Genomic DNA, 24,014 nt, shown 5'->3' with positions numbered 1-24,014 from the left:
ACCACAGAAATAACTGGGAAAAGGCTGAATTTTCCCAAGAATTTCCTAAGCCTCATACCTGTCTATCATTTCCTGGGGACCCTGGTCCATACCCATCCCTTCTCTCTCCAACATCACAGCATCTAAGAACGCATCTTCCCAGAACTGCATTTGGTCCCATAAAGTAGAACGCTCTTTGCCTGTGTAGGAGAGAGGTTTTTAGGGGCTTATGTAACATACAAAGAATAAAGCTGGCAACCAAAATAGAGTAAACTCCAGTAAAAGGGAGTCATTGCAAATTCCAGGGCAAAGAAAACCCGAGCCTCTCCACCCCAGATCTACAGCCCAACTGCCTCCAAGTGAGGCCCAATCCCCCCCGAGCAGGAGGGATGAACACAGCACACAAAGAAAGGTGGTTACTCATAGAAAAGGTCTCCATAGCAGCATCCTCTAACTGGTCCCACATCGATCCTTTGTCCCTTCCTGCCAGTTTGTGAGCAGGGAGGGCCATGGTAGCAAGAAAGGAAAGAAAGGAAGACAGAAAGACAGAGGCTATTGATTAATACCAAAATCCAGTCTTTTCTAGAAAGTTGTCACCCACTGCTTCTTCCAGACCCAGTAAGTCACCTGCTTCAGATATAAAAATGCCCTCTAACATCAGCATTGAGATCAGCAAAAAGCCAAGCAGCTACTTGTTAAGTGCTACCCTCTTCCAGTGCAAGGGACCTTCCCGCTCTGTTTCTCACCTAGGAGTCCCTCGTAGAGATAGACTCGCTGGCTTACATCTTCGTAAGAGCGAACCGGGCTGCCCGCCAACTTCTCCCTTATGCTCGGCTTTAAGCTGTGGGCTTTACCCTGCAGAGAAGAGGTCATAGGTCAGCCACCTAAGGTACCAATGAATAGGCGCAAAGTAAACCAAACAGCTTATTAAGAGGCTCACACACCAGTCACCATCATTAACAACATATACTCCAACAGCCCTGCTTTTGCTACTCTGCTGGCCTCAAGGATTGGACCAGAAGTCAACCTGATAATCTTGCTTTCTGCAACTGCCTCCTAAACATGCAATCAAGTTTACATTTGGTCTTATCTTTACTCTTAAGTCTCTAGAAGACTCTTGGCTCTAAAAACAAAACAAAGGCAAATTCTCTGTAGCAGCATGATGCAGTAGAAAGAATATTGGGTTTGAAGTCAGCCTGAGCAAGGTTCACAGCACTGTCTCTTACTAGCTATGTGACCTCAGGCACGAAAATCAGCTTCTCTGAGTCTCATTTTCCACCTAAAAAAGGAAAGATTATAATACCTCACAGAACTATTACAGGAATTAAATAAGGAAATACATATAAAGCACTTAACAGTGCCTGGCACATCTGCTATTTGATAAATGTTAGTTTCCTCTTTCCTACCACCTCAGAAATGTCTGCCCCTTAGAAATACCACTAACTTTTATCTGCCACTTCTGCAATATTAGACTTTATTCATTCAAAAAAGACTTTCAACTGAGTAAGAGGTTTCATGCCCATTTCAGGTTATTAGGCAATATCTAATCAGTGTATCTAAATGCCAGCCTCCTGGTTCACAGCCCAATTCTTTGTTCAATGGACCATACTGACTTAATATAATTTATTCCCTAAAACGGCCTTTTTTGAGCCAAGAAATTTAGGTAATTGCTCTCAGCAACTCAACTGTATGAAGAGCTCTTGCCAACCAGCACAAGACAAGTGAAAATTTGTCCCAAGAAGGTGCCAGGAAAGATAGCACCCAGCTGAATGGCTTCTTGCAAGACTGCTACTCCAGAACACCTATCTTAACTTCCAGAATGGAAGTGTACTAGCAGGGTTTAAAATACTCTTATTAAAATTGTCTGCTTAGACTCAGGGAAAGTTAAGGTCCATTAACCTGAATGGCTCTGCTGACTCTAGAGTCTATTCCATATGTTCACTCTGGGATGTCACTCTCTCTATTAGAAGCACTTATACAGGAGGTCTCGGGGGTGGGAATGGCCACCAGTGTTAAATAATTGATTTCATTTCCATTTCACTTCCATTCTCCCCACAGACCAAAGATAAGGCCATATGAGCTCTGGTAGAGAATATACATTCTCAGCTACATCTGATAAAGTGGCAAGTGTACCAGAGTGCTTAACACTCACTGCCTAAAGTAGCATGTGTGTAGTGAAAAGCAGTGTGTCTAAAGGCAAGGACTGAAAGAATTAATTTAACTCCACCGATCACAGGCGTACTGTGTGATCTAGGGCGAGTTCTTCTTTTCTTAAGGCTCTGTCCCCCTCACCTGTCAGGAGAGATTAGTCACAGCAATACACCAAACTGCAAATTTCTTGAGAGTAAAAATCATGCCTTATTTATCTGTTTCTTCAGTACAGAATCTGGCATTTAGTAAATCACTTAACAGATGTTTATTAATGAATAAAAACTTTGAACAACTGTTAGAAAATACTAAAAGAAGTGCCATTTTAAGGTGCTATGTAAATAGAGCAGTGACAAGAATAAAAGGTAGACTGGTACCAGATGAGAGCTGTAACTGCCCTGACATTGCTACTAAGGTGTCACTTTGTCTATTTTAAATACGGCGGTTATTGCTACACAGGATTCAAGGCCTTCATCTAACTCATCAGTGATTCAGGAGAGGGTTCTAAAAGACCCAGACCATGGAGTCAAATGACTGTTTAAAAAGCTTTGAGAAACATTTATTTAAAACCAAATATGAGGCTATCCACTCCTTACTTCCTCTTTTACTTCTAATTGCTTCCTGAATTTTTATTCTTTTCTATCCGCGCCCCCCCCCCATTAAAAAAAAAAAAAAAAGGTCTCCTTTTGTTAGTAAATAAAGCTTACAAAGATAGCACTGGTGGCAGAGTTGGTCTCAATTTCACTATCGGACAAAGTGCCCCGAGAGCTTGTCAAGTGAGTGCTTCCCTCGACACCTGGTCCATCGCCTGCATTGCTGCTCAAGTCACTGTCTGCTCCAAGGGTCTCTCCAGAACTATTACTCACCTGGAAAGGAAACAAGGTAGTAAGGGATATTCCCTAGGGTAGGTCCCAGAAATGCCAAGCTGCGAGAGCTCTCTGCTGCATAAAGAAGTATCCCATTTCAAGGTGAGCCAGAGCCTCTGGAAGTACCTTCTTTACCCGAGGAGAAGCCCTAGGTGAAATCTCAGGGTCTGATCCCACGGACACAGACCTGTGACAGGTAAGCATCTCCTCTGTGAGAGTCGAGCTGACCTGAGACTAAGCACAGCCTCCAGAGGAGCCCCCCGCCCACCAAGATGCCAGTGTGGTGTTCCCCTACCACGGTGCTAACTTCAGAGTCCTGACTGGAGCTTCGGATCATGACAGCCGGGCTCACGCTGACGGCAGAGTCTGGGTCGGTCCTCTGAAACAAGACACGGGGCCTCAGGCACGAGGGGAGGGGTCCGATACTCTGTCTCCCTGAGAAATACTGTATCTTCCTCTTCTCCTCATGCCCCTCCTTCTACCATCACTGGTTTCTGAATATAAAATATCCATGACGTACGTAATAAGAATAATAAACACTAAAGAAACGCATGCTCGCTATGAAAATACATGAAAGAGTAAGGGAACAAAATAAGCCGGGAACCAACTGCCTACATTAATCGCTGTTAAGCCGTTAGCATATTTCCTCTCAAACTTTTCTGTATACATTTTTAAAACAGAATTGGAACCATACTGTATATAGCTTCATCAACATTTTCTCATGTTACTATGTTTTAAAAAATATAGTTAATGGAGCCCTGGCCAGGTGGCTCAGTTGGTTGGCACAGTCGTCCTGTGCACCAAAGGGTTGCAGGTTCGATTCCTGGTGAGGGGGCATATGGGAGGCAGCCGATGGATGTTTCTTTCCCACATCAGTGTTTCTCTCTCTCTGTTTCCCTTCCCCTCTCTTTAAAAATCAATAAACATATCCTTGGGTGAGAATTTAAAAAAATACATATATATATATGTAGTTAACGGATCTTAATATAATATTGTATTATACGGGTATATTATACTTGTTTCATCATTCCCCTATTATTGAATATTTATGTTGGTTTAAGGTTTCTTGTTTTTTGTGTTTGTTTGTTTTTTACTTAAAGAAGTATTCTGGCCTGGCCGGGCGTGGCTCAGCGGTTGAGCATCGACTTAGGATCCAGGAGATCGCAATTCGATTCCTAGTCAGGGCACATGCCCGGGGTGAGGGCTCAATCCCCAGTCCGGGGCATGCAGGAGGGAGCCGATCAATGATGACTCTCTCATCAGTGATGTTTCTATCTCTCTCTCCCCCTTTTCCTTCCTCTCTCTGAGATCAATAAAGATATAGTTTAAAAAAGAAAAAAAGGGGAAGTATCCTGAGATAGCACATTTAACACTCACAATTATCAACAAGGGTCACAAACCTGGGAACCGGATGTCAGACTCACACCGCTATCTGCGCTGATCTGGGACTTCTTCTCCTCTGTCTCACCAAGGTCAAAGACGGGTTTGATTGCTTCAGGCCCTGAGTAGGGGAAGACTTCTGTTACTCAGCACACAAAGGCTGGGGGCAGGCTGGGGAAGGGAGTGGGACAACAGCATGGCCGGGACCCAGACCTGGTCAGCACGTCCCAGTCACCTTCCCAGGGACTGCCCCCTCTGGCCCCACTGGAAGAAGCAGTCTCCAGACACCTTAAGAACCAAGTAGGAAAATGAGACCTGGCCTCAAGGGGCTCTGCAGCCATCTTCTCAACCTGAGACCATTCTGAGCACATCACCCTAAAACAGCGAAGCTCCACAAACAAACATCTAAACCACATTCCACTGCACTCAGTTAGAGCTTCACTGGGGCCTGAAACCATCCGAGGGTCTCCAGGTCACTCAGTGCTTCCCAAACAAACATGTCTAAAGGGGCGAGAAAAGGATGGGCCCGATGAGAGAAAGAAACACCAGCTGTATCCATGGACACTGTTTACCCCCACCCTACAACCTCCACATTTGAGATAAAATCCAATCCCTTTGCCCCCACCCACCCACCATGATATGGCAGAAGGACAGAATGACAGAAAGCAAGAAAGCGTGCCTAGGCAAGCCACCAGAGAGAGTTGGGAAGCTACAGACTCAACACGGAGGGACAGCAACCATCTCTGCCAACTGTGCCCACAGGCCTTCTAATGGGTGAGGGAGATATCAGCCAATGAGGGGCCCTGAAATAGGCAAGCGTTCTCCCCACCGACTCTGAAGCAATAACGAACCAAGTTCAGAGGGACTTTACTCAGTAGACGCCTCAATTACAGCCGGAGCGCTGGGAGGGGAGGGGAAGAAGCAGCCTATGAGCCACATACCTGAATCACATACCACCTACCTGCTGTCCTTCCAAATACCCCCCTAGAGCAAATTTGGGGTGGGGCTGACAAAGGGAGCCTGCCCCAACTGGGCCTGGGGAGTTGGCAGGTATGGGAGACTTGGGAATGGGAAGGGGCATTTGTTCCTTACTCTGTTTTTCCATAGCTTTTTGCTTTTTCACTTCCTGGTGCTTGTTCCACAATTCTACCCCAGATGCAATGTAAGCAGGAGAGAAAGACAGAGAGAGTCAGAGGCTGGTCAGGCGGACGAAATGGAAACCCACCCACCCAAGTTGATTCGGTCTCGGGCATAAGACTACAAATCAAGAGATAAAAAGAGATCTTCATTTTGGGGGATTAAAAAGAGATCTACTGCCTTCCTCCCCACTCAAGAAACAAAGACTCCAAATGTCTAACCCTAACCTCAATGCGGCGGTAAAAACCCTGCAGAACATTAAGAGCTTGAAGAGCCTTTCCCCAAGCTCCTTGGTTTTGGCCAGAGGAAACTGACCCTAAAGAGGCTGGAGCAGTCCCTCAAGATCATGTGACTTAGGATCAGTTTAAACTTCTATCACACCACACCCTCTCTGCCGAATGAGCTGGCAAAACCAATTTTTGAAGACTCCAGATAAGATAGATGATCACCTCAAGAAGCCAAAGGGATTTCAGAAGCAGGAGCACCAATCTGTTCAATTCCCTGGAGTAGACAGAGGTTACTCATGCAGGCAGTGTGCATCCCTCCTTGTTGCTACCACAAACCCCAACTCACCCTCAGAATCAGTACCTGCCCTGATGATGAGAAACCCATTTCTAGCCAGTTATCTGGGATTCCAGCAGAGGTCATAGAGAATATTAAATGTCAAGAATAGCATCTTAGTAGGGTAAAGAAAAGAGAAGAGCGAGCACAGCGATTCTTTTCCTGGAAGAACTGTAGAGTCCACTTAGTCCAGCCCCCTTATTTCCCAGATGAGGAGAGAGAGACCCTGAGAGGGGGAACAATTTGCCCAAAGTCACGTTCCTGGTTGTGGGCAGGTCATTACTTTTCCTGGAACATCACTTCGGGCAGGAGAAAGGCAGGGCTGACTGCCCCTGAAAAGGAAACTGGTTCCTCATGATCATTTATGAGAGCATAAGGCAACTGTTAATAGTTGTGGCAAAGAAGCATCAGTTAGAAGCATATTGCCCAAGAACCTAGAACCAGAAAAAGAAAGATACAACCTAGGTGACTCAAGGTCACATAGGGGTGAGTCAAACTGAGGTGACATCCAGAAAGCTCACTAGGCTCAGTCTTAGAGGGAATGGAGAAATGCCAAATGTAAACAAGCTCTGGTAAGAAACGTTTTAAAGAAAAGCTGACTCAGAAATCTATACCCTGAGGTCCAGAACCCAGGACAATGAGATTGCTGGACACACCCCAGAGGAGCAAATTTGAGGGCAGAGTAATGGTTGGACAGGGGAAAACTGGCTTTATAGACACAGATGATCATAATTTTATAGCTTAAAGATGCACCTATAAACTTCCTTATAGTTTCCAGGAGCTCTCCACTCCATGAGGAAATCCAGAAATAAACAAAAAGAGGGACCAGAGCACAGCTCAGACTCCCTGCAGTAGGCCTCACTGGGCCTCCTAAGAAAATCTTCCATGTTAAGATGTGGGTGGGGTGGCTGCAAATGAAGCATAAGGGACAGAGAAATACAGAGAAGTACCATTAGAAATGAACACAGATCTATCTCCCTTTCTAGAAAGCAAAGCATGGGAAAGAGAAAGGCAGGATTCTGGATGAACTGAAAGGAGGGAGGGATATTTAAGCCAGAAACCCTCCAACACACCAAACACAGTGATACATACCAATAGATGCTACAAAATTCTCTTCCTTTAAACTTCTGGTGTCCAGTTCCTTAGGACCCTTTCCTGTAGCACTTGGTGCCCGAGGCCCCAGCTGGGGAACTCTCAGCTGTGCTGTAGCCTTTGGGTCCCCACGACCAGCCAGGCCAGGATCCTTGCCAACTGGTGTATTTATGCTTTCTGTTGGACTTCTCTTACGTTTGTCTGGTTCTGAGGAAAAGACCAAATATAAGAAGTGGTCAAAGGTAGTAGTGAGTGAGCCCAGCCGGTGTGGCTCAGTGGTTGAGCATCAACCCATGAACCAAGAGACCACAGCTCAGTTAACGATCAGGGCACATGCCGGGTTGCGGGCTCAATCCCTAGTAAGGGGCATGCAGGAAGCAGCTGATCAATGACTCTCTCTCATCATTGATGTTTCTATCTCTCTCCCCCTCTCCCTTCCTCTCACTGAAATCAATAAAAACATGTTTGTTTGTTTGTTTTAAAAAAAAAAGAGATAGTGAGTGAGAATCAAGGTATGGAAATGAGGTGAGAAAGGCAAGAATACAACAGGATGTGGAATGGAAGAAGTAGCAGGAAGGAAAAACTGACATTTGATTTTTCATGACAGAAAGACACCCACTACAAATAAACATGCCCTAGAAAATAAAACCCCAAAGCCTGATGGGAAATGGCTTGGCACTGGGACTCTGTCAAGGGACAAGTTTATTTTCTTCGGAGACAAGTGGGAGAGTCTGGACGGCACACTGCCCCACTGGTACAACCCCTACCTTTGCTATAGTAGTGGGTCTGAGCGATCTCCAAAAGCCCAAAGATGCTGGCCATGCCGCCCAGACCTGAATGGGCATAGGACTGCTCCAGGCTGAGCACTGTGCACTTGAGCAGGTCTAACATTCCCTTGTACACCTTTCGACTGATCTCCTGCAACAATAATCCAGGGGCTAGAGTTGGCAAAATCGCCTTTGGTGTCCACATCCCTCTTCCCAGTTGATTCCAACTCCCAACCCCAAGCACTGACCACATCTGGGATAAGGTCCTGCCGGGCATCGTCCTCTGACTGCACTGTGCGGTTCAGCTTGCTCAGGACAAAGACCCGCAGCTGCTCACTCTCCAGTAGCCGTCGCACCTTCTTCATGTTGAGCCAGCCGACTCCCTGGCCATCCAGCACACTGTGCACCACCTCCTTCAAGAACTGCTGGTTCTCACTGTGGGTGCCACATACCACTTCTGTGGTCATGAGCTTCTTTGCAGAGCATCCGCCCTTTCACCAGACTAGATGTCTGCCTCCAGGGGCAAAACACAAAGCCAAGTGTCCAGATGTCCAAGTCCAAGGCATCCCCCACCTCTCCAGAGCCTGGTTTGCCCAAGTACCCACCACTGAGGTCTCACTCTCCTCAGCACCATGAACTATTATTGTTGCATGGAGATTTAGTCAGAATGAGAAGTGCTAGCAAGAACTGATTTCACCCCAGTCAGCAAGGCTCAGCGGTTGAGCACTGACCTATGATCCAGAAAATCGCGGTTCAATTCCAGGTCAGGGCACATGCCTGGGTTGCGGGCTCAATCCCCAGGAGGGGACATGCAGGAGGCAGCCAATCAATGACTCTCTCATCATTAATGTTTCTCTCTCTCCCTCTCCCTTCCTCTCTCTGAAATCAATAAAGACATATTTAAAAACAACAATACACACATGATTTCATCTACCCAACTGAGAGCTTCTCTCCCACTCATGAGCATCCATCAAGTTTGGTACAGGAATTGCTACCTCTATCCAAGAACTTTTCAATGGCTCTGCCATTTATTACCTAGAATTGCTGGATCGGCCCTGGGGTGATGGAGGTTCTCTCTTCACTGTTGGGCTGTGTTTGATGACAGATGACTTCTGGTCCACCAAGGCCCTCCTGTTTCCTACAGCCAGGAAGGTGGAATGAGAGATATCACTATTGTAGTCCGGTAGCTAATGTCAGCAGAGCCCTGGGCAGCCATGTTCCACACCCATTCTCCAGAAGGGCTGGGTGAGGATGGCACCAGGGCGTCACACAGGGGTAGAAACCAGCCATGGCAATGTGGAGGAGGTGGGGATGGAGACTCAGGCCACTCCACATGCACCAGCAGCACGCCCAGGGACAAGCACGGGCGTCACGGGGGACAGAGCAAGGCAGGTCATCATGTGATGCTGCTTGCTCCATGAGGAGGATGGCCTCAGGCAGGCACAGAAGATGCTAGGAAAAAAACAATCATGCACAGCTCACGGGCAAGACCCACCTTCACCACTCCCGGGGCCGGCTTCAGTAACAATCTCCATTAGAGTATTTAGCCCAAATACTGGGACACAAAATACACAATTAGTAGGTGCGCCACGATACCACAACCCCTATCACCCTCAATGGAGCTGCAAGTCAAATAAACGGATCATTCTCCCAAAACTTGGTGCACGGAACCTGGGTTCTCGGGCACCTGAGAGCTGGAAGCCAGTGACCAGGAGACAACCAAGCTCTAGGAAAGACCATTCCTAAGACTATGACCTCTCAAAGCCAGGGCAGGGTAAATGACACAAGGAGCCTTCGGGTACTAAACAGGCACATGCATGGAAGAGGGACCACTGGTTTTCATGAAACATCTAGCACAGGGGTCCAGAGGGCCTGCAGGTCTGCAGAGGGCAGAGACCCACCTTGCAGATGCTGTCATGGGAAGTGGGGTGAAAGAGTAAGGATGGGAGTGACAGGTGCAGCAAATGAAGTGAAGCACCGGCATGCAATGAAAGCGTCTCCATCGCTCTCTTCTTCAACTGAATCAAATGAAAGCCTGTGCTGCCAACACCTTTCCATCCCTCACCTACAGAGCTTGGCTAAATTCACTCATTAGTTCCCTGCACCACTAGCTCTGATGTCCTTTTGCCCATCTATCCTATGTTCCCATTCCCTACCCAAAAAGCATTCCTTATATTGCTAACATTTCAGTCACTGGGAAGGGAGGTCAGTTAAAAAATACACAGAGCTGCTTCTCACTGTGCTTTCTACTGTGATTAAACATCAGCACAATGTCCAGAGGAAACAAGTAAAAGTCAGAGTAAATTCAGAAGAGCCCTCTGACTTGTCAGAGATCACTAATGAAAACCAAATGATGTCTCAGCTGCCCCTAGAAGCCAGCCAGTATCACCTGGCCCACTCATAGGCCCTAAGTTGACATGAAGCCAAAGTGAGAGGCTTTTTGACTCTAAAAACACTGCCAGGCTCAAAACATAAAAATAAAATAAATCCACAGTGCCAGGCTCTCCACAACAATCCCTGGTAGGCAGTCTCTCTGGGATGGAGTTTGTCTTGAGCTCACACAGTAGCACCCTAGCAAGTAACTGCTGGCACTGGCTGATCCCTATGTACCTCTGACGAATGTTTCCCCTGGAAGCAGCAGTCATCCCACAGCTGCCATTATCCTAAATGATAACACATGGCCTTCTTTTTAGCTACGAAGACAGTCTCCACCTGAAAACCAGCAAGGGCCCACGATGTGCGGTGAAAGCCATGAGAAGCAACATGAGGGGCAACAACTGGACCAAATGATTCATCATACACAGGGCTCCTGACAAGCACTCATAGGCCTGAAGCAGTTCTCAGAGGATCCTGGTTTAGCGAAACGAGGGCTGCAGTTACCTTTCAGACTGGGGAAGGGTGTGGTCTTCTCCCGGGCACCTTTGGTGGGCAGCGTGAGGTTTGAAAGACTGAAGCTTGTACTGTGGTTCCGATACAGGCTGCCTGGCAAGGGGAGGGTGTGAGAGCAACGAGTTAGGGGGATACAGACTCAAAGCGTCATGCTCCACGGACTAACATCATCTCCACCTTCCTCCTTTCCTAGCATCCCAGTGACTGCTCCATCTTAGAAAGGACCAAGGCTAACTTAGAGCAAACAAAGGCATTGCTGCCGAGATTGCTCAAAACCCAATAATAACTTGCTCTGACTCCTCCCATGACAATATCCAAGTCTCTCATCAGCTGCTAATTTGGCACAAAAGCCAACAGTTAATGCGCTTCTGGTCTGAAGTTGGTGCTGCCCCTTCCTGGCTTCTCAAAAAACTCACAATCACAAGTATCCCCTATGTTGGCCTTCTCTGGTTCCGAGTGTGACTTCACTCTTTCCCTGACGCCACCACTCACTTCTGGAAATATTTTCTATGCAGGAAAGGCAACCTCATAGATTTCAAAGCATGTTCATGAAAAAGTCCTTCACCAAAGAAGATATTAGATATACACCCAAGTTAAATCTGACCAGAATATTTCCACAAAATATATATACAAGTGTATGAGTTTTAACATGATTATTTTTCAGTTGGTCCGCTATCTTACCTGAAATAGATTGAAACCTCCACGTATAATGATTAATCTGTCCCTGTTCTTTACTGACCTCTCCTAAAAATACCTTACAGAGTATCACCAAACGACCTGAATTGGGACTTGCTAATGCCAACCCAGACCTGCATCTGAAGTTCTAAGCAACATCAGCCATGGCCAGGCCCCACTGGGGAGAAAATGGGGCAGAGGCATGAGAGAGCTGAGAGCACTTACTGGCAAAAGACATGATGCCCCCGAAGCTCTCGGTGCTGTTGTTGGAGATGGTGGAGGTGGGAGAGCTCGCTCGGGAGTCTGACTCTGCGTCTGAGTCGCTTGCCAGTTTCAAGCTGTTGGGCCGCAGCAGCTTTTGAGCCCTTGAATGCACAGTGGCACCTATGAGCTCCAGGCAGGGGTACCTAATCTTGGGCGTGTGGGCCTGATGCTACACTTGCAGTCACCATTCCCTTCCCATGATTCCTAAATGGCTGGATCGGAGCACCACCCTCTGGGGATGGCAGAACCCGGAGAGCACTCAGACTTCTCAGGCTGATTAACCCTCGCCCAGGGTCGAATGCAGTGAGGTCCTTCAGTGACCCATCTGTGAGGAACCCCCAGGCTCTCACCGATTGCCACTGCCCTGCTGGCTGATTCGGGGAGTGTAACTTTCCCCCTGGTCATCATCATCATCCTCAGGGGGAAACCCATATTGGGGCTCGAAGTATGGGTTGTCATAGGTTCGCCGGCGCACTGACCCCTCTCCAGTTTCTGTCTGACGCCTGTCCACATTCGATTTGCCGAGGCTGGGAGGCACAGGAGGGAGGGGCTTAGAGGCACCTACTGCTGCTTTATCATCCATCTCTGTTGAGTTAGCAGGTTCCTACAGGCCAGATCAAATGAAAAGTAGTCACCTGGTGCCCAGTGATGCTTCCCCATAGTCTCAGTTTGGCAGGGCCAAGCCAGGCCTGTCAGATTCCCATCCTAAGAAATGTGTGAGAAAAGATCTCTGTGACACCCCTGTTCTCTGTCCCCACAAACTATGCAAGGGGTATCTGAGCTAATCCCTGAACAAAGCCCAGTGACCTCCTTCTGGGGTCAAAACCATATCTTACAGGCTCTAAGCTACAGGACCTACAGAGAGGAAAACAGGAAGACAGTGAAGAAAGGAGCAAATTAAATTAATAGCTCCACCCCAGGTCCTAAGATAGGTGAGGCCCACATCCCAGCAGTCCTCGCTTATCCACCCCAAGTCCTCACGTACAGAACTGGCTCCGTGGATGATGGTGCTGGGGCTACTGCTGGCCGTGGTGCTAGAGCTAGAGCGCTGTGGGGCGTGTTCCTGAGAGTTCTCGCTGTCAGGGCCAGGTTCCTCTGCATCCTTCTGGCTCTGCAGCTCATCAATCTTCACCTCACTGGCATCCCCCAGCGCCGCGTGTGTCAGAGGATCCACATCTGCCAAAACCCAAGGGTGGCAGGTACAGACCACACCATCCAAGAACCCAAACCCTGCCCAGAGCTGCCCAAGTGCCCCAACTATACTTACTAGGAGTATCACCATTAATGTCACACTTCATCATTTCGCTAACAAAGTCACCCAGGGAGGAGTAAGAAGAGCTGGAGTCATCATAATCCATACTATCACTGCCACTGAAGAGGGAAAGGCATACAAATAACGAACAAAACAGAAAGAAGGCACAGGGAAAAGAGTCAACCATTGGCATAAGGAAAAATACAAAGAGGAGCACCCTTAACTCAAGGCCAGGGAACAATATAAAATAAGGACTCTAACACAAAACAATCAAGCCCGGCCAGTGTTGCTCAGTGGTTGAACATTGACCCACGCACCAGTAAGTCACCGGGTCAATTCCCGGTCAGGGCACCTGCCCTGGCTGTGGGTCTGATCACCAGCAGGGGGCGGGCAGGAGGCAGCTAATCTATGTTGATGTTTCTCTCTCATTGGTTCTATGTCTCTCTCCCTCTCTCTTCCTCTCTCTCTCAAATCAATAAAAATATATTTTTTAAAAAATCAACCAAAATATAACCCAAGGCTTCAAATGCTGCTGTCTTACCTCTACGAGATTTTGCCATGGTGCTACATAAGGGCCAGTGAGAGCCTCTTGACCTTAACAACTGTCCTGCCGCCATAAGGGACTGCTCACCTGTCATCAGTAGGGTCAGAGTCGGAGTCACGCTCCGGTGGCACACTCAGCGCCTCAGCCAGCTGGGAATTGCTATCGTAGACGCGGTAGTGGATGGGCTGCAGCTGATGAGCGTACCACTTCGGCTTGTCACCAATTAGGGCCGGATCAAACATGTCTACACAAAGAGGAAAAAGAACAGACTTAGCAACAAGGGGAAAAAGGCAGGAAAAACATAAAAGGTAGGAACAAATCTAAAGCAAAATAGGAATGGAAGGGGCAGGCCAAAGATCAGAAAGGGAGACAGCAAAGGGAAGAGCCATCGGAGGACCAAGGCCGCAGGTGGGGCAGCCCAGACGGTAGACCGACTCACTGTTGTGAATTCGCTGAAAGGCATAGTTGGTAGGGTTAAGGATCCATTCCCCAAAGTACTCCACAGCCTGAGTCCTGGCCAATTTCTCAGCAAAAGGAGTCTGCCGGGGACGTGAGGCTAGGAAGGAGCCAGCTTGAAAAGCTACCACAGGCCGAGGGAAGAGACGCAGGGTACGTGTGTGCATCTGAAAGCCCTGCAGCACGTTGGGGGAGTTGAAGAAACGGACCATGGCCACTCTGGGGAAGAAGGGGAGGCGAGATAATCCGAGTCCCACACCCTGCAGGGTGACGATTCCTATGATCCAAAGTCTCAGACCACTTCCCAAAGCCATCAGTTAATAGGCTTCCAACATCAAGGGGAGAGATATCTTAAAGAATCATCAATCCTCTTCTTCATTCAAGGCCTAAAATGCCTGACAGTATGATGAACCATTTCTCCTCTTTGCTTTTACTAAGGTGACAAATATTACCCAATGTGACACATATTTTATATACAAAGAAACTCTGGCTCAAGGGAGTAGTCTGCCCCAAGGTCACTGTGTAACCAGACACCAGTATAAGAGCTCATGATCATCTAATCTGTTTGGTACCTGGTTGCGACATCTACAGAATCCACATCGTTGCCATAGATGAGTGGATTGAATTCAGTGGAAGGTGTGGACTGCAGGTCATTAGAAGGCCGTCCAAAGAGAAGGGGGATCTCCTGGCCCTCGTGGAATTTTTCCAGATTGAGGATTGGCTGGGTGTTGAGGCTCATGCTGGCGAGGGCCTGTGGAACAAGAAATTCCTCATTGAAGGCAGAATCCTGGGCAGCTGGCCAATCTCATCTCCTAGGAAACAGCCTTCATATTTGAAATAAGAACCCAAATAGTTTACCTTTAGAAAATAATGTGAATTATACAAATCTCCAGCATAAGCCAACCTGGCTCAAGGCACCTTGATCAAATTCAGGGCAATAACTTTCAAATTTATTTTAGCTATGAAATCTTGTTTTTCAATGGAAATCTAAGTGGGAATATAAACAACTGAAGGACACAGGAACCCAGAGCCTCACGTGTCTGGTGCTCGCAACCTAAACCAACCCCTTAGAGACTCCATAAGGCAGTTTGAAACCACTGGTCTAGATCAGAGAGCTTCTAAATTATTAATGAGCATAGATTTCACTAGGTGATATTGTTAAAATGCAGATTCTGATTCAATAGGTCTGGGGTGATTCTGCACTTCTACCAAGCCCAGGTGAGGCTAGTGCTGCTGGTCCATGGGCCACATTTTGAGTAGCAGAGGTAGGAATACAGGATCTATGAGTTCAAGGATCTTCGCTCCTACAGACATTTAAAGTCCAGTTCCACACATCAACCTCTCCATCTCATTACGCGTACTACAGCAATCATCGAGAATAAAAACACAGCAAAGGAATATAGCTAAAGAACTTTCTGAACTTGCAACCCTCACCAGGCTACCCATTTAAATCCAAGCAGGTATCATCTAGAGGTACTGCTAAGCAACACAGACAACGACTAGAGAGAGAGTCCTAAAGACCCTTCAGGGACTCTTTAGCAGGGATTCCTAAAAAGACAGCTATCTACTGATCCTACATAACACACACAGCAGGCAGAGGAATGGGCCTTGTCAGGTTTTACCTTCAGATACTGTGTTCAGCATGCAGAAGAAGAAAGTCAATCAATGAAAAATGCGTTTAAGGGATTACTCAAAGAAAGGAATTATTGAAGAAAGGATTCTATAGGGACATAGGGATCAATTTAAGAGGAAAACATTAAAGAAGCCATTTTGTCCTAACTTCCTCCTTATAAGTCTGAGAGACAATCCAAAGCCATAAAGAATCGCAGATGTGCCCTGGCTGGGTGGCTCGGTTGGTTGGAGCGTCTTCCTGTACATCAGAAGGCAGTGGGATCGATTCCCGATCAGGGCACACACCTAGGTTGCAGGTTCGATACCTGGTCGAGGTGTGTACAGGAGACAACTGATCAATGCTTCTCTCTCTGTCTCTCTCTTTCTAAAATCAATAAAAAAACATATCCTTGGGTGAGCGTTAAAAAAGAAAAAAGAATAGAAGTGACAAGATACGGAAAGGGAAGGGTTGTTTTATACGGCATTATAAGCATCCGAGGGTGGGAAGGAATACAACAAATTAAAAAGAAGCTGAGGAGCCCTTTTTGAGGTTCACCCTGCCCACCAGAAATGGGATAAACCTCCTCTTAAGCCTGCCCAAGGTGAAGAATATCTACTCTGCTTGACGTCTGAAAGGAAGATGGCTCCTATGACAGCTGTCTGCCTATAGCGGTCCTGCAGCAGCCACTGCTCCCCTTCCTTTTTTCATTCGTGACCTACCTGCTTTAAATGTTTTTTCAACTCTAGTGATTCTGGTTCTGGCAGGACAGGTAACACTTCTGCATTAGTGGGGGCGATCACCTGCACCAGAGAAAAGATAAAAGGCATGGCCCTAGAATTAATTGCTTAGGAGGTTCTCTTACATAAGGGTAAGTGAAAAGAACAGGAAGTTGTATATACAATATTATCATATATATGTGAATATACACCAACGTACATGAGACATACACATACACATGTATATGATATACACACACACCTGAAAAGAAACATATCTAAATGTTACTGGTGACTATCTTTAGATAACAGGACTATGGTTTTTATTTACTTCTTTATACTTATTTGTATTTTCTAAAGTTTTTACAGTGAACACGCAGAAGGGCTTCCTACCGAACTTTATATTCACACTACAGGATGTTAATATACATTTTTAAAAGTCTATACTGAAAGGCAGCTTCTTACTAGAAACTATACCCCAAGAAAACCATTAGCTGACCCACACCATATGTAACCACAGCTGCCCTCCTGCTCTGAGATGCGGGGGAGCACTTAATTCTAAATTTTGTAATTCTTTGAGTCCTAAAAAGTGTCTATTAACCCAATAAAGCAGGATTAAAAAAAAAAAAATTGTTTCAGTGAGTCACACAATAGAAATCACTCACCACCTCAGGATCTTCCGGGGAATAATCTAGAAAAACAGGACACCACCCTGTTGTAGACCCTACAATGCCTTAGCCAAGAGCCTCACCCTACTACTGTCCAGATCCACCAGCCATACGTCATCAGGCATTTTGAAGTCCAGTTTGTAGAGGAAGAAGCTGGCAGGGACCCCAATGATGTACGGGGTTGGAGCCAAGAGCAGCTGAGGAAAGGAAAAAGAGGGTAAGAAACAAAACCAAGCCTGTGTCGATCACTTATCCAGTCAGGATTTTCCTAGATAAGAAAACAATCCCTTTTCCAAAACCCTTGAAGGTAAATGTGTTTCAAAAGTTAGGATTTTTCAGATTTTAGAAAGCTACCAGTGTGTATTCTGTATATTATGTAATACCTGCAGTGGTGTAGCCAGTAGTCTCTAATCATTAACATTAACTATGATAAATAAAAACCATAAACAGCACAGGTTTTACCACCAGATCAATTCAAGTCAGGTCAGATTTTGCAGACAAGCAAGCTGTGATAAGGGACTGTGAATCAGTACTGTTTTACAACTTCTTCGTGCATTGAGCCTTCTACTCCAGAGATGGGCAGAGTTGGGACACAGAGATGACAAACACAGAAGACACCCTGAAGCTCACCTGCTCTGCCGATGCCATGCAGGTGGGCAGCAGTGGGATAACAGGAAACATATACTCCAGGGGATAGATCATTGCCACAAATGCCATCACAGACATGGAGAGTGCATTGTAGTCTCGGGACTGTAGCACCACCTGCCACAAGTCATAGGACCACTCGACAGCATAAATAAGGTTGACAAGAAAACAGCTTCCAACACTCCAACTGAATCTGTTTCCTATTGCTCTAGGAGCTTCGTTTCCACATTTATCACTGCTCTGTACCCCACCCTCCCTGCCACCTCCTGATCCAAGCACTGTGGTAGTCTTCCCTCAAATCACTCCCTATGTTCCTAGTTCTTGCACCCCAATCCTTGGGACCAATATTGGAATAGAACTACTGATATTTCCAGAGAATTAGGTCAGTATAGTTAAAGGTAATTTAACTGAGTGGCAAGCCCTCTGAATACATCCCACATGATACCAGTACCTTAATTCAACCCACACCCACCGAGTACCTGCTGTATACCTGGCATCCTATTACCTCCTGAAGATAAAAAGATGAAAAAGGTGTAGTCCCTGTCCTCAAAGAGCACATGGTTTAGCCTTTACCATATTTCGCAGTTCTGGAAAGGTCAAGAAAGCTGGCCCTCTCACCTTGTGCTCTAACAGGATGCAGGTTAGCACCTGAAGGCAGGCATCCACGCCCAGAAGTTCCAAGGGAAGGTGCAGTGGGAAATCCACCAGGGTGAATCGAGAGGGGTCTGGAAGGGCAAAGGTTAGAGCTTGCTGGAGCTCCTGGGGCAGGACCTCAATGTCTACTCGCTTCTGCCCAGAGACGGGGACTGGGGAACGCAGCAATCGATAAATCCAGGCCTCAATCTCTCGAAGGTCGTGCAGAAGGGCACTTGACTTCTCCTCTACCAGCAATGATCCAGTGAAGATACGCCACATGGTGTCCCTGAGGGAGACAGAGCAGGAAACAGACACATCAGCACCAGGAGCTGATGCCTCACTGCAACCCAGTGTAACCATGGAGGGGATAATGATGACAATGGGAAAAGCCCAACCTCTGAGCTGAGCTAGGACCACAGGGTAGGGACAAGAGTGAGAACAAATATAAAAATGTACGCATGGCGGGACTCATTGTCCTGCCCACCATGAAACATCAAATTCCTCTCCATCGATCCAGACACAATTATGGTAGGAGGTCTAACTCAGCAGCAGTCTTTTGCTTAGTAAGGACTAACACAATACGCTTAGATAGGTCAAAGAACTTCAGGCTTTAAAGAATATTTCCTGTGCCCCTCACAGACCAATTATACCTCACCTCTTAACTGCTCCCCCCTCTTCTGAGCACCGGCAGCAAACTGTACCTTTGTATGCCTCGCGGGATACCCAGCTTCTTGCCCAGCAGTCGCTCACTGCAGCAGTCCACCAGACGTTTGAGGGTGTAAAGACATTCTCTGAAGGTGGAGAAGAAGGGGTAGTGGCTGATCACACAGAGGGATGTCAGAGTACTGTTGCGGGAGCGGCTTCCTGCCTTGGCCCGGCGTTTTCCACCACGTGGAGACTGGTTCACATCGGGGGTGGAGTCGGTGCTGGGAGGCTGCAGGGACGAGCCACTCTCTGAGCTCTCAGTGCCAACCTCTTCTGAGGCAGAGGTGGCCCGGGGTCCTTCCTTCCCACGGGACCCTGCCCCAGCTTCCCCCTTTTCCTTAGGCATTCGCTTCTGGAAGGAGCGGTAGAAGTTAACACAGATGCCATAACGTGTGACTCCGGTGTCCTTGTCGGTGAGGGTGAAGACAAAAGAGGTGTCATCCCGCAGGCTCATGCGTCGCTGCCGCACACTCAGACAGCCTTCTGGCTGGCAGAAGAACACTACATCTGGAGGCAGGGGAAACTCAACGTGATCCTCTAATGGGTACCGCCGAAGCAGTTCAGGAGTCTGGGCCACACTGTCACTGCTTGGGTGCCTGAAGAATATAAAGGCCAATTCAGCAACCTGAAGGGATAGGATGCTCAATCAGATTTTACCACGGTCAACAAATAAACTTTACTATTTTGGATCAAGTAACTAACTGCAGGACCTTGGAAAACATGGGTGCTGCTTGCCGTGTTTAGCCGGTAGGCTACATGAGGCCTGCTCTGTCATGAAGACACCTATGCTAAACTGAGAGAAAAATTTCGACAATAAAATGACCATTCACGCCTTTTCAAGGTGCATTAGCTAATGAAGGAGCATATGTAGGTAGAGAAGGAGCATAGTGTACTTTTCCTTTTTATGAGACAAGGAAACTGGGGTACACAGAGTACATTTGATCAAGAACACGAGGATGCTAGTTAAGCCCTGGCCAGTGTGGCTCAGTTAGTTAAGCATCCTCCCATGCACCGAAAGGTCACTGGCTCAGTTCCCAGTCAGGGTACATGCCCAGGTTGCGGGTTGTGTGTATGGGAGGCAACCAATCGATGTTTCTCTCTCACATTGATATTTCTCTCTCCCTCCCCCCTCCCTTCCTCTCACTCTAAAATCAATGAAAACATATTTTAAAAAGAAAAAAAGATGCTAGTTAAGAGAAAAGTTTTGTTCCAACTCTGTTCCTCCAGGCCACTACACTCAATCCACCTGACTGTGTTGTTTTCACAAATGGCATCAATGCTCCCATCAGAGTAAAATAATAGGGGAAGAGTGCGATATGCAAATCAACATGGAAATGAAGAGGGTAATAATTTTGTGGCTATCCCGGATGACAAGACAAAAATCAGTCTCTTCTTGGTTACCTGGCGCCTACGATCACTAGATAATCAAGTAACCGAGGACAGAACTTCTTCTTTTGCACCATGGTTCCAATGCATTAGTTCATCGCAGAGAAACTTCAAGGCACCAAGCAAGGAGTCAGCGTTCCCAGGAGGAATTCTGTTATTATCTGAAAATCCAAGTCTAATAGGAAAAAGTACTGATAAGATCCATTGCTGTGCTGAAGGGACCCAGCCCTGCCAGCTTCATCCCAGCCTAGGGCACAGGTCAGAAGGTCTTCCATTCAGTACTAAAGATAGAAGAACCTGACACTTTTCCCAGCCTAGAGTTTGGTCTAGGCTTACGAGCTCAGAGTCAAATGAGAAGAAGGATTAATAATGGCTCATCTCCCCATCCCTACAAACCAGTTCATTCTCAGCCTTGCCCCTGGCGCTCTGTTTCTGAAAAACAGACCCAGTTAGTCTAATCTGGACTCAGTCATTATGATAACAAAAATTAAGTCATTTTCTGCTCCAGGGGAGATCAGGGTCAAACCAGACTCTCTAATCAGCACTCATCTGTGCTCCTAGCTCTACATGGAAACCAATTTATTCTGTCCCAATATTCTGCATTCAGCTTGATGTGAAACTAGCATATAGACTGTATAGTTAATCGCTCTCAGGCAATAACAAAAGCTGGCTACTCTACCCTGTGCAATCTCAAATGAAGAATATCTACGTTCCAACTGCTTTATCTGAACCATTTTTCTTCCCTCTTCAAGCAAAAAAGGAACCCAGTGGCTACTGCTACTAGCTCTGCCCTTGGTGCTGAATCATAGTCTTTCTCCTCTATTTTGGTCCCAGGATTGGAACCAGTAATACAATACACACAGATGAGGCCTTGTCCTTCTATATCTTATAAAGACTAGGAATTAGATGCAAAAATAACAGGATTTCTGCAAAAACAAGTACAGATGCTCAAAGGAATTTCTAATCCATAGTCGAAAGGTTAGGAAAAGCTTACAGGGTCTTAATTATAATTCATTTCCTGCTGGGTCTCCATACATTTCTGTAATAAATGTTTCACTCTACCTCAAGATTATTCTCAGTGCTTCCAGAATTCCACCTCTGTGCTCTGCACATGGCCACACTAGGACCTTTTTCACAACACACACAGAGGATCCCATTACACTACACACACGCTCACACCCCAGTCCCCTTTTGGCTGCTCATGCACTCCCCACACACAGGCATACACACTTCCTGTATGCTTAAGGCCCTGTCTGATACAGATAACGAGTAGAAGTTCTATCTTTTTTCCTTCTTAATAATAAAAGAGACCTATCTGCAATACCTCTCACACCCTCAAAATACTGTTCCTTCCCTTCCCTTGCTCCCAATATAGGACCAGCAGGTAATAGGATTCAGTTTAATCTCCATAGTGACTCTGGCTCCCAGTACTATTTATAGGAGAGACAGAGCCCCTCCCCTGCTTGGTGACCTCACAGTGCTAGCAGCTGCTACTCCAGAATCAGTCAGGGCTCATAACAATTCACTCTCCTTGAATCTGGAGACACCTCTTCCACTGAGAGCACCTGCTAATTATTATGTTATCTTCTCCTCCATCTGTCTTTTGTTTGCACTTTGTCCTAATTCTGGAGTTTAGCGCTATCTCCTTTCCACACAACCAATATCAAGTTTCCAAGCATGCCATATACTCATTTCTAGGCATCACTGCCACCCCGAAAGTCCTCTGGTTCTCTCCTCTGTTATGGAGCCATGAGCATACTGCGGAAGGTGGGGCACTGTTACAGAGCTGAACTGAGCTCCTCCGAACCAGAATGAGAAGGGGAGAGAAACAGAGAAATGAAATGGGAGATGCATAAAAGCATAATTCATTCTATGAAGAATTCTGTGGACAATGCCTAGGGTGAGAGCCAAAGTACAGTAAGTGTTCACTTAATGCCACAAGATTCTGCAACTAAGTGAAACAATATATAATGAAACCAATTTTACCATAGGCTAATTAACAAAAACAAGAGTTAAGTTTCCAAGGCACCTCATCAACGTTATCACTAAATGATGTTGAACAAAAAGGCATTATTTGAGGACCTGCTGTATCTTAAAATAAAACAGAATTTACAGGACCAGAGCTCAAAGCTAAGCCTTGAAATCTATATTTACATTAAAAACCAGGAACTCTTTCCCGTCAAAATCTCAAAGACCACACCTGAAGCATCTTCTACTAATCTATTAGGCATCAAGCCTTAGTGGGATCCCAGCCCCTCTCCACTGAGAATCATTTGCTAAAAATCAAGTCATTATCATGCTCTACAGTGCTCATCTCCCTCCAGAGCCACAGGAACCCTTAGATCTTTTAGCTACAATTCCTATCTCATCGACAGCCACTGCTTTTGGTTATTCAGACTGCAGAGATAACGAAAGCTTTTCATCCCATTCTCCCCCTTGCTCACAAATCCTCTACCACCACCTATAACTCACACTGTCTTCATATCCACCCAAGCCCAGACTCTGCCTCCTGCTCAACCATATTTACTAACTCACAGCCCCTGGTTCCTAGGTCCTATATTGCAAAGGCATCAAGCTCAAAATGCATACCTCTCTGCCGAAGTCTTACATCACCATCCACTCCATCCAGGCGCAGATCTGGAACCCACAGACCTTTCTTTAAGTTATCGATGTCTTTTCAGAAAATGACCACATTAACCAACCCTTTAGATTCGTCCTTCTTTTGGGGCAGGATTTCATAGTAAAACCACAGGAACCGGAGAGCGATATGACATTTTTGCTGACGTGAGCACCAGAGGCTCTCTCACCTCCTCCCCCTCCCCTGACCGTGACCTTGCAAGCACATCAACACAGACTGGTCCAGCACCAGGGAGAACAGGGAGCAACAAGGCAGGCAATAGGCAGTGTTGGGGAGGAGGGGAGGAGAGAAGGGGGGAAGAATTTAGAGATGCACGAGGATGCGGAGGGAAGCAGTTGCAAGAAAGATTAAACGGTGTCTCCACTCTCTTCACAAGCCAATTTTGAAACTCCAAATTAAAAAAATTATTTTTTTATTTTTTTTTTAAAAGAACCAAACGTGGTTCAAATTCAAACCCAAACCAAAAAGAAGGCGCACAAACACACGCGCACACACGCGCGCGCGCCAGGTGCCAATCCCGGTCGGCCGCCGGCGGCACAGCTCTGCCCGCCCCCTCACCTGCTGGACAGTTCTCCCCCGCCTCCGCCCCGGAACCAGAGCCGCCCGCCAGTCCCGCAGGAATGGAGGCCAGCAGCCCGCACCCCCTCGGCGGCTCGGAGCGCCCCCACTTCTAGCCCGGCCCCTTCTGTGCGGACCCCTTACTCGCTCTCGAGACCCCACGCGCCCTGACGTCCCTTCAGGGCCTCCTGCGACCCCTTTCTCCTAGAGCTCCCGTTTCCTCTTGGAGCCGGTTTCCCCCTAGGAGCCCCGTCCCCAAGACCCTTCCGGAGCCCCGCTGGCCGCGACCTTCCTACCTCCCAAGCTTCGGGGGCCCGGCCAGGCCCGGCCGCCCGTCCCCCGGCAGCAGAGCGTCAGTCGCTCCCCGGCGCCGCTCCGAGCGCGCGCCAGTTCCGCGTCCGCACAGGGGGGCGCGTACCACTCGGCTCGCGTGAGGCAGG

The 24,014-nt window shown here is 47.1% G+C and overlaps 1 protein-coding gene across 33 annotated transcripts in view; it reads right to left on the bottom strand.

Annotated features, from left to right (window-relative positions):
• The window catches only part of MADD (MAP kinase activating death domain), a 35,838-nt gene extending 11,827 nt beyond the window's left edge, over window positions 1-24,011 (bottom strand). For 2 of the 33 annotated variants that reach the window (XM_081154059.1, XM_081154046.1), the window contains exons 1-25: window positions 23,871-23,954; window positions 20,394-20,553; window positions 18,989-19,588; window positions 18,270-18,573; window positions 17,637-17,768; window positions 17,090-17,203; window positions 16,342-16,422; window positions 14,583-14,761; window positions 13,994-14,229; window positions 13,642-13,798; window positions 13,026-13,129; window positions 12,744-12,934; window positions 12,109-12,362; window positions 11,720-11,859; window positions 10,811-10,912; window positions 9,426-9,485; window positions 8,966-9,068; window positions 8,179-8,365; window positions 7,931-8,081; window positions 7,164-7,370; window positions 4,394-4,494; window positions 3,289-3,372; window positions 2,835-2,993; window positions 726-834; window positions 59-179 (exon numbers count right to left, since the gene is read on the bottom strand). In XM_081154059.1, the coding sequence (XP_081010185.1) occupies window positions 59-179; window positions 726-834; window positions 2,835-2,993; window positions 3,289-3,372; window positions 4,394-4,494; window positions 7,164-7,370; window positions 7,931-8,081; window positions 8,179-8,365; window positions 8,966-9,068; window positions 9,426-9,485; window positions 10,811-10,912; window positions 11,720-11,859; window positions 12,109-12,362; window positions 12,744-12,934; window positions 13,026-13,129; window positions 13,642-13,798; window positions 13,994-14,229; window positions 14,583-14,761; window positions 16,342-16,422; window positions 17,090-17,203; window positions 17,637-17,768; window positions 18,270-18,573; window positions 18,989-19,588; window positions 20,394-20,455 (3,938 nt within the window). In that variant the 5' untranslated portion in view covers window positions 20,456-20,553; window positions 23,871-23,954. Of the gene's footprint in view, window positions 1-58; window positions 180-399; window positions 463-725; window positions 835-2,834; window positions 2,994-3,288; window positions 3,373-4,393; window positions 4,495-5,465; window positions 5,520-7,163; window positions 7,371-7,930; window positions 8,082-8,178; window positions 8,366-8,965; window positions 9,069-9,425; window positions 9,486-10,810; window positions 10,913-11,719; window positions 11,860-12,108; window positions 12,363-12,743; window positions 12,935-13,025; window positions 13,130-13,641; window positions 13,799-13,993; window positions 14,230-14,582; window positions 14,762-16,341; window positions 16,423-17,089; window positions 17,204-17,636; window positions 17,769-18,269; window positions 18,574-18,988; window positions 19,589-20,393; window positions 20,554-22,967; window positions 23,016-23,870 lie in introns of those variants that run through there. The other 31 variants (XM_081154061.1, XM_081154049.1, XM_081154045.1 and 28 more) reach the window with 29 other exon arrangements.
• Between the last annotated feature and the right edge of the window lie 3 nt (window positions 24,012-24,014).

Source organism: Miniopterus schreibersii (assembly GCF_964146895.1).
Source record: "Miniopterus schreibersii genome assembly, chromosome: 12".
Taxonomy (NCBI): domain Eukaryota; kingdom Metazoa; phylum Chordata; class Mammalia; order Chiroptera; family Miniopteridae; genus Miniopterus; species Miniopterus schreibersii.
The sequence above is the reverse complement of the archived record's forward strand: the minus strand, read 5'-3'. Positions and strand labels throughout refer to the sequence as shown.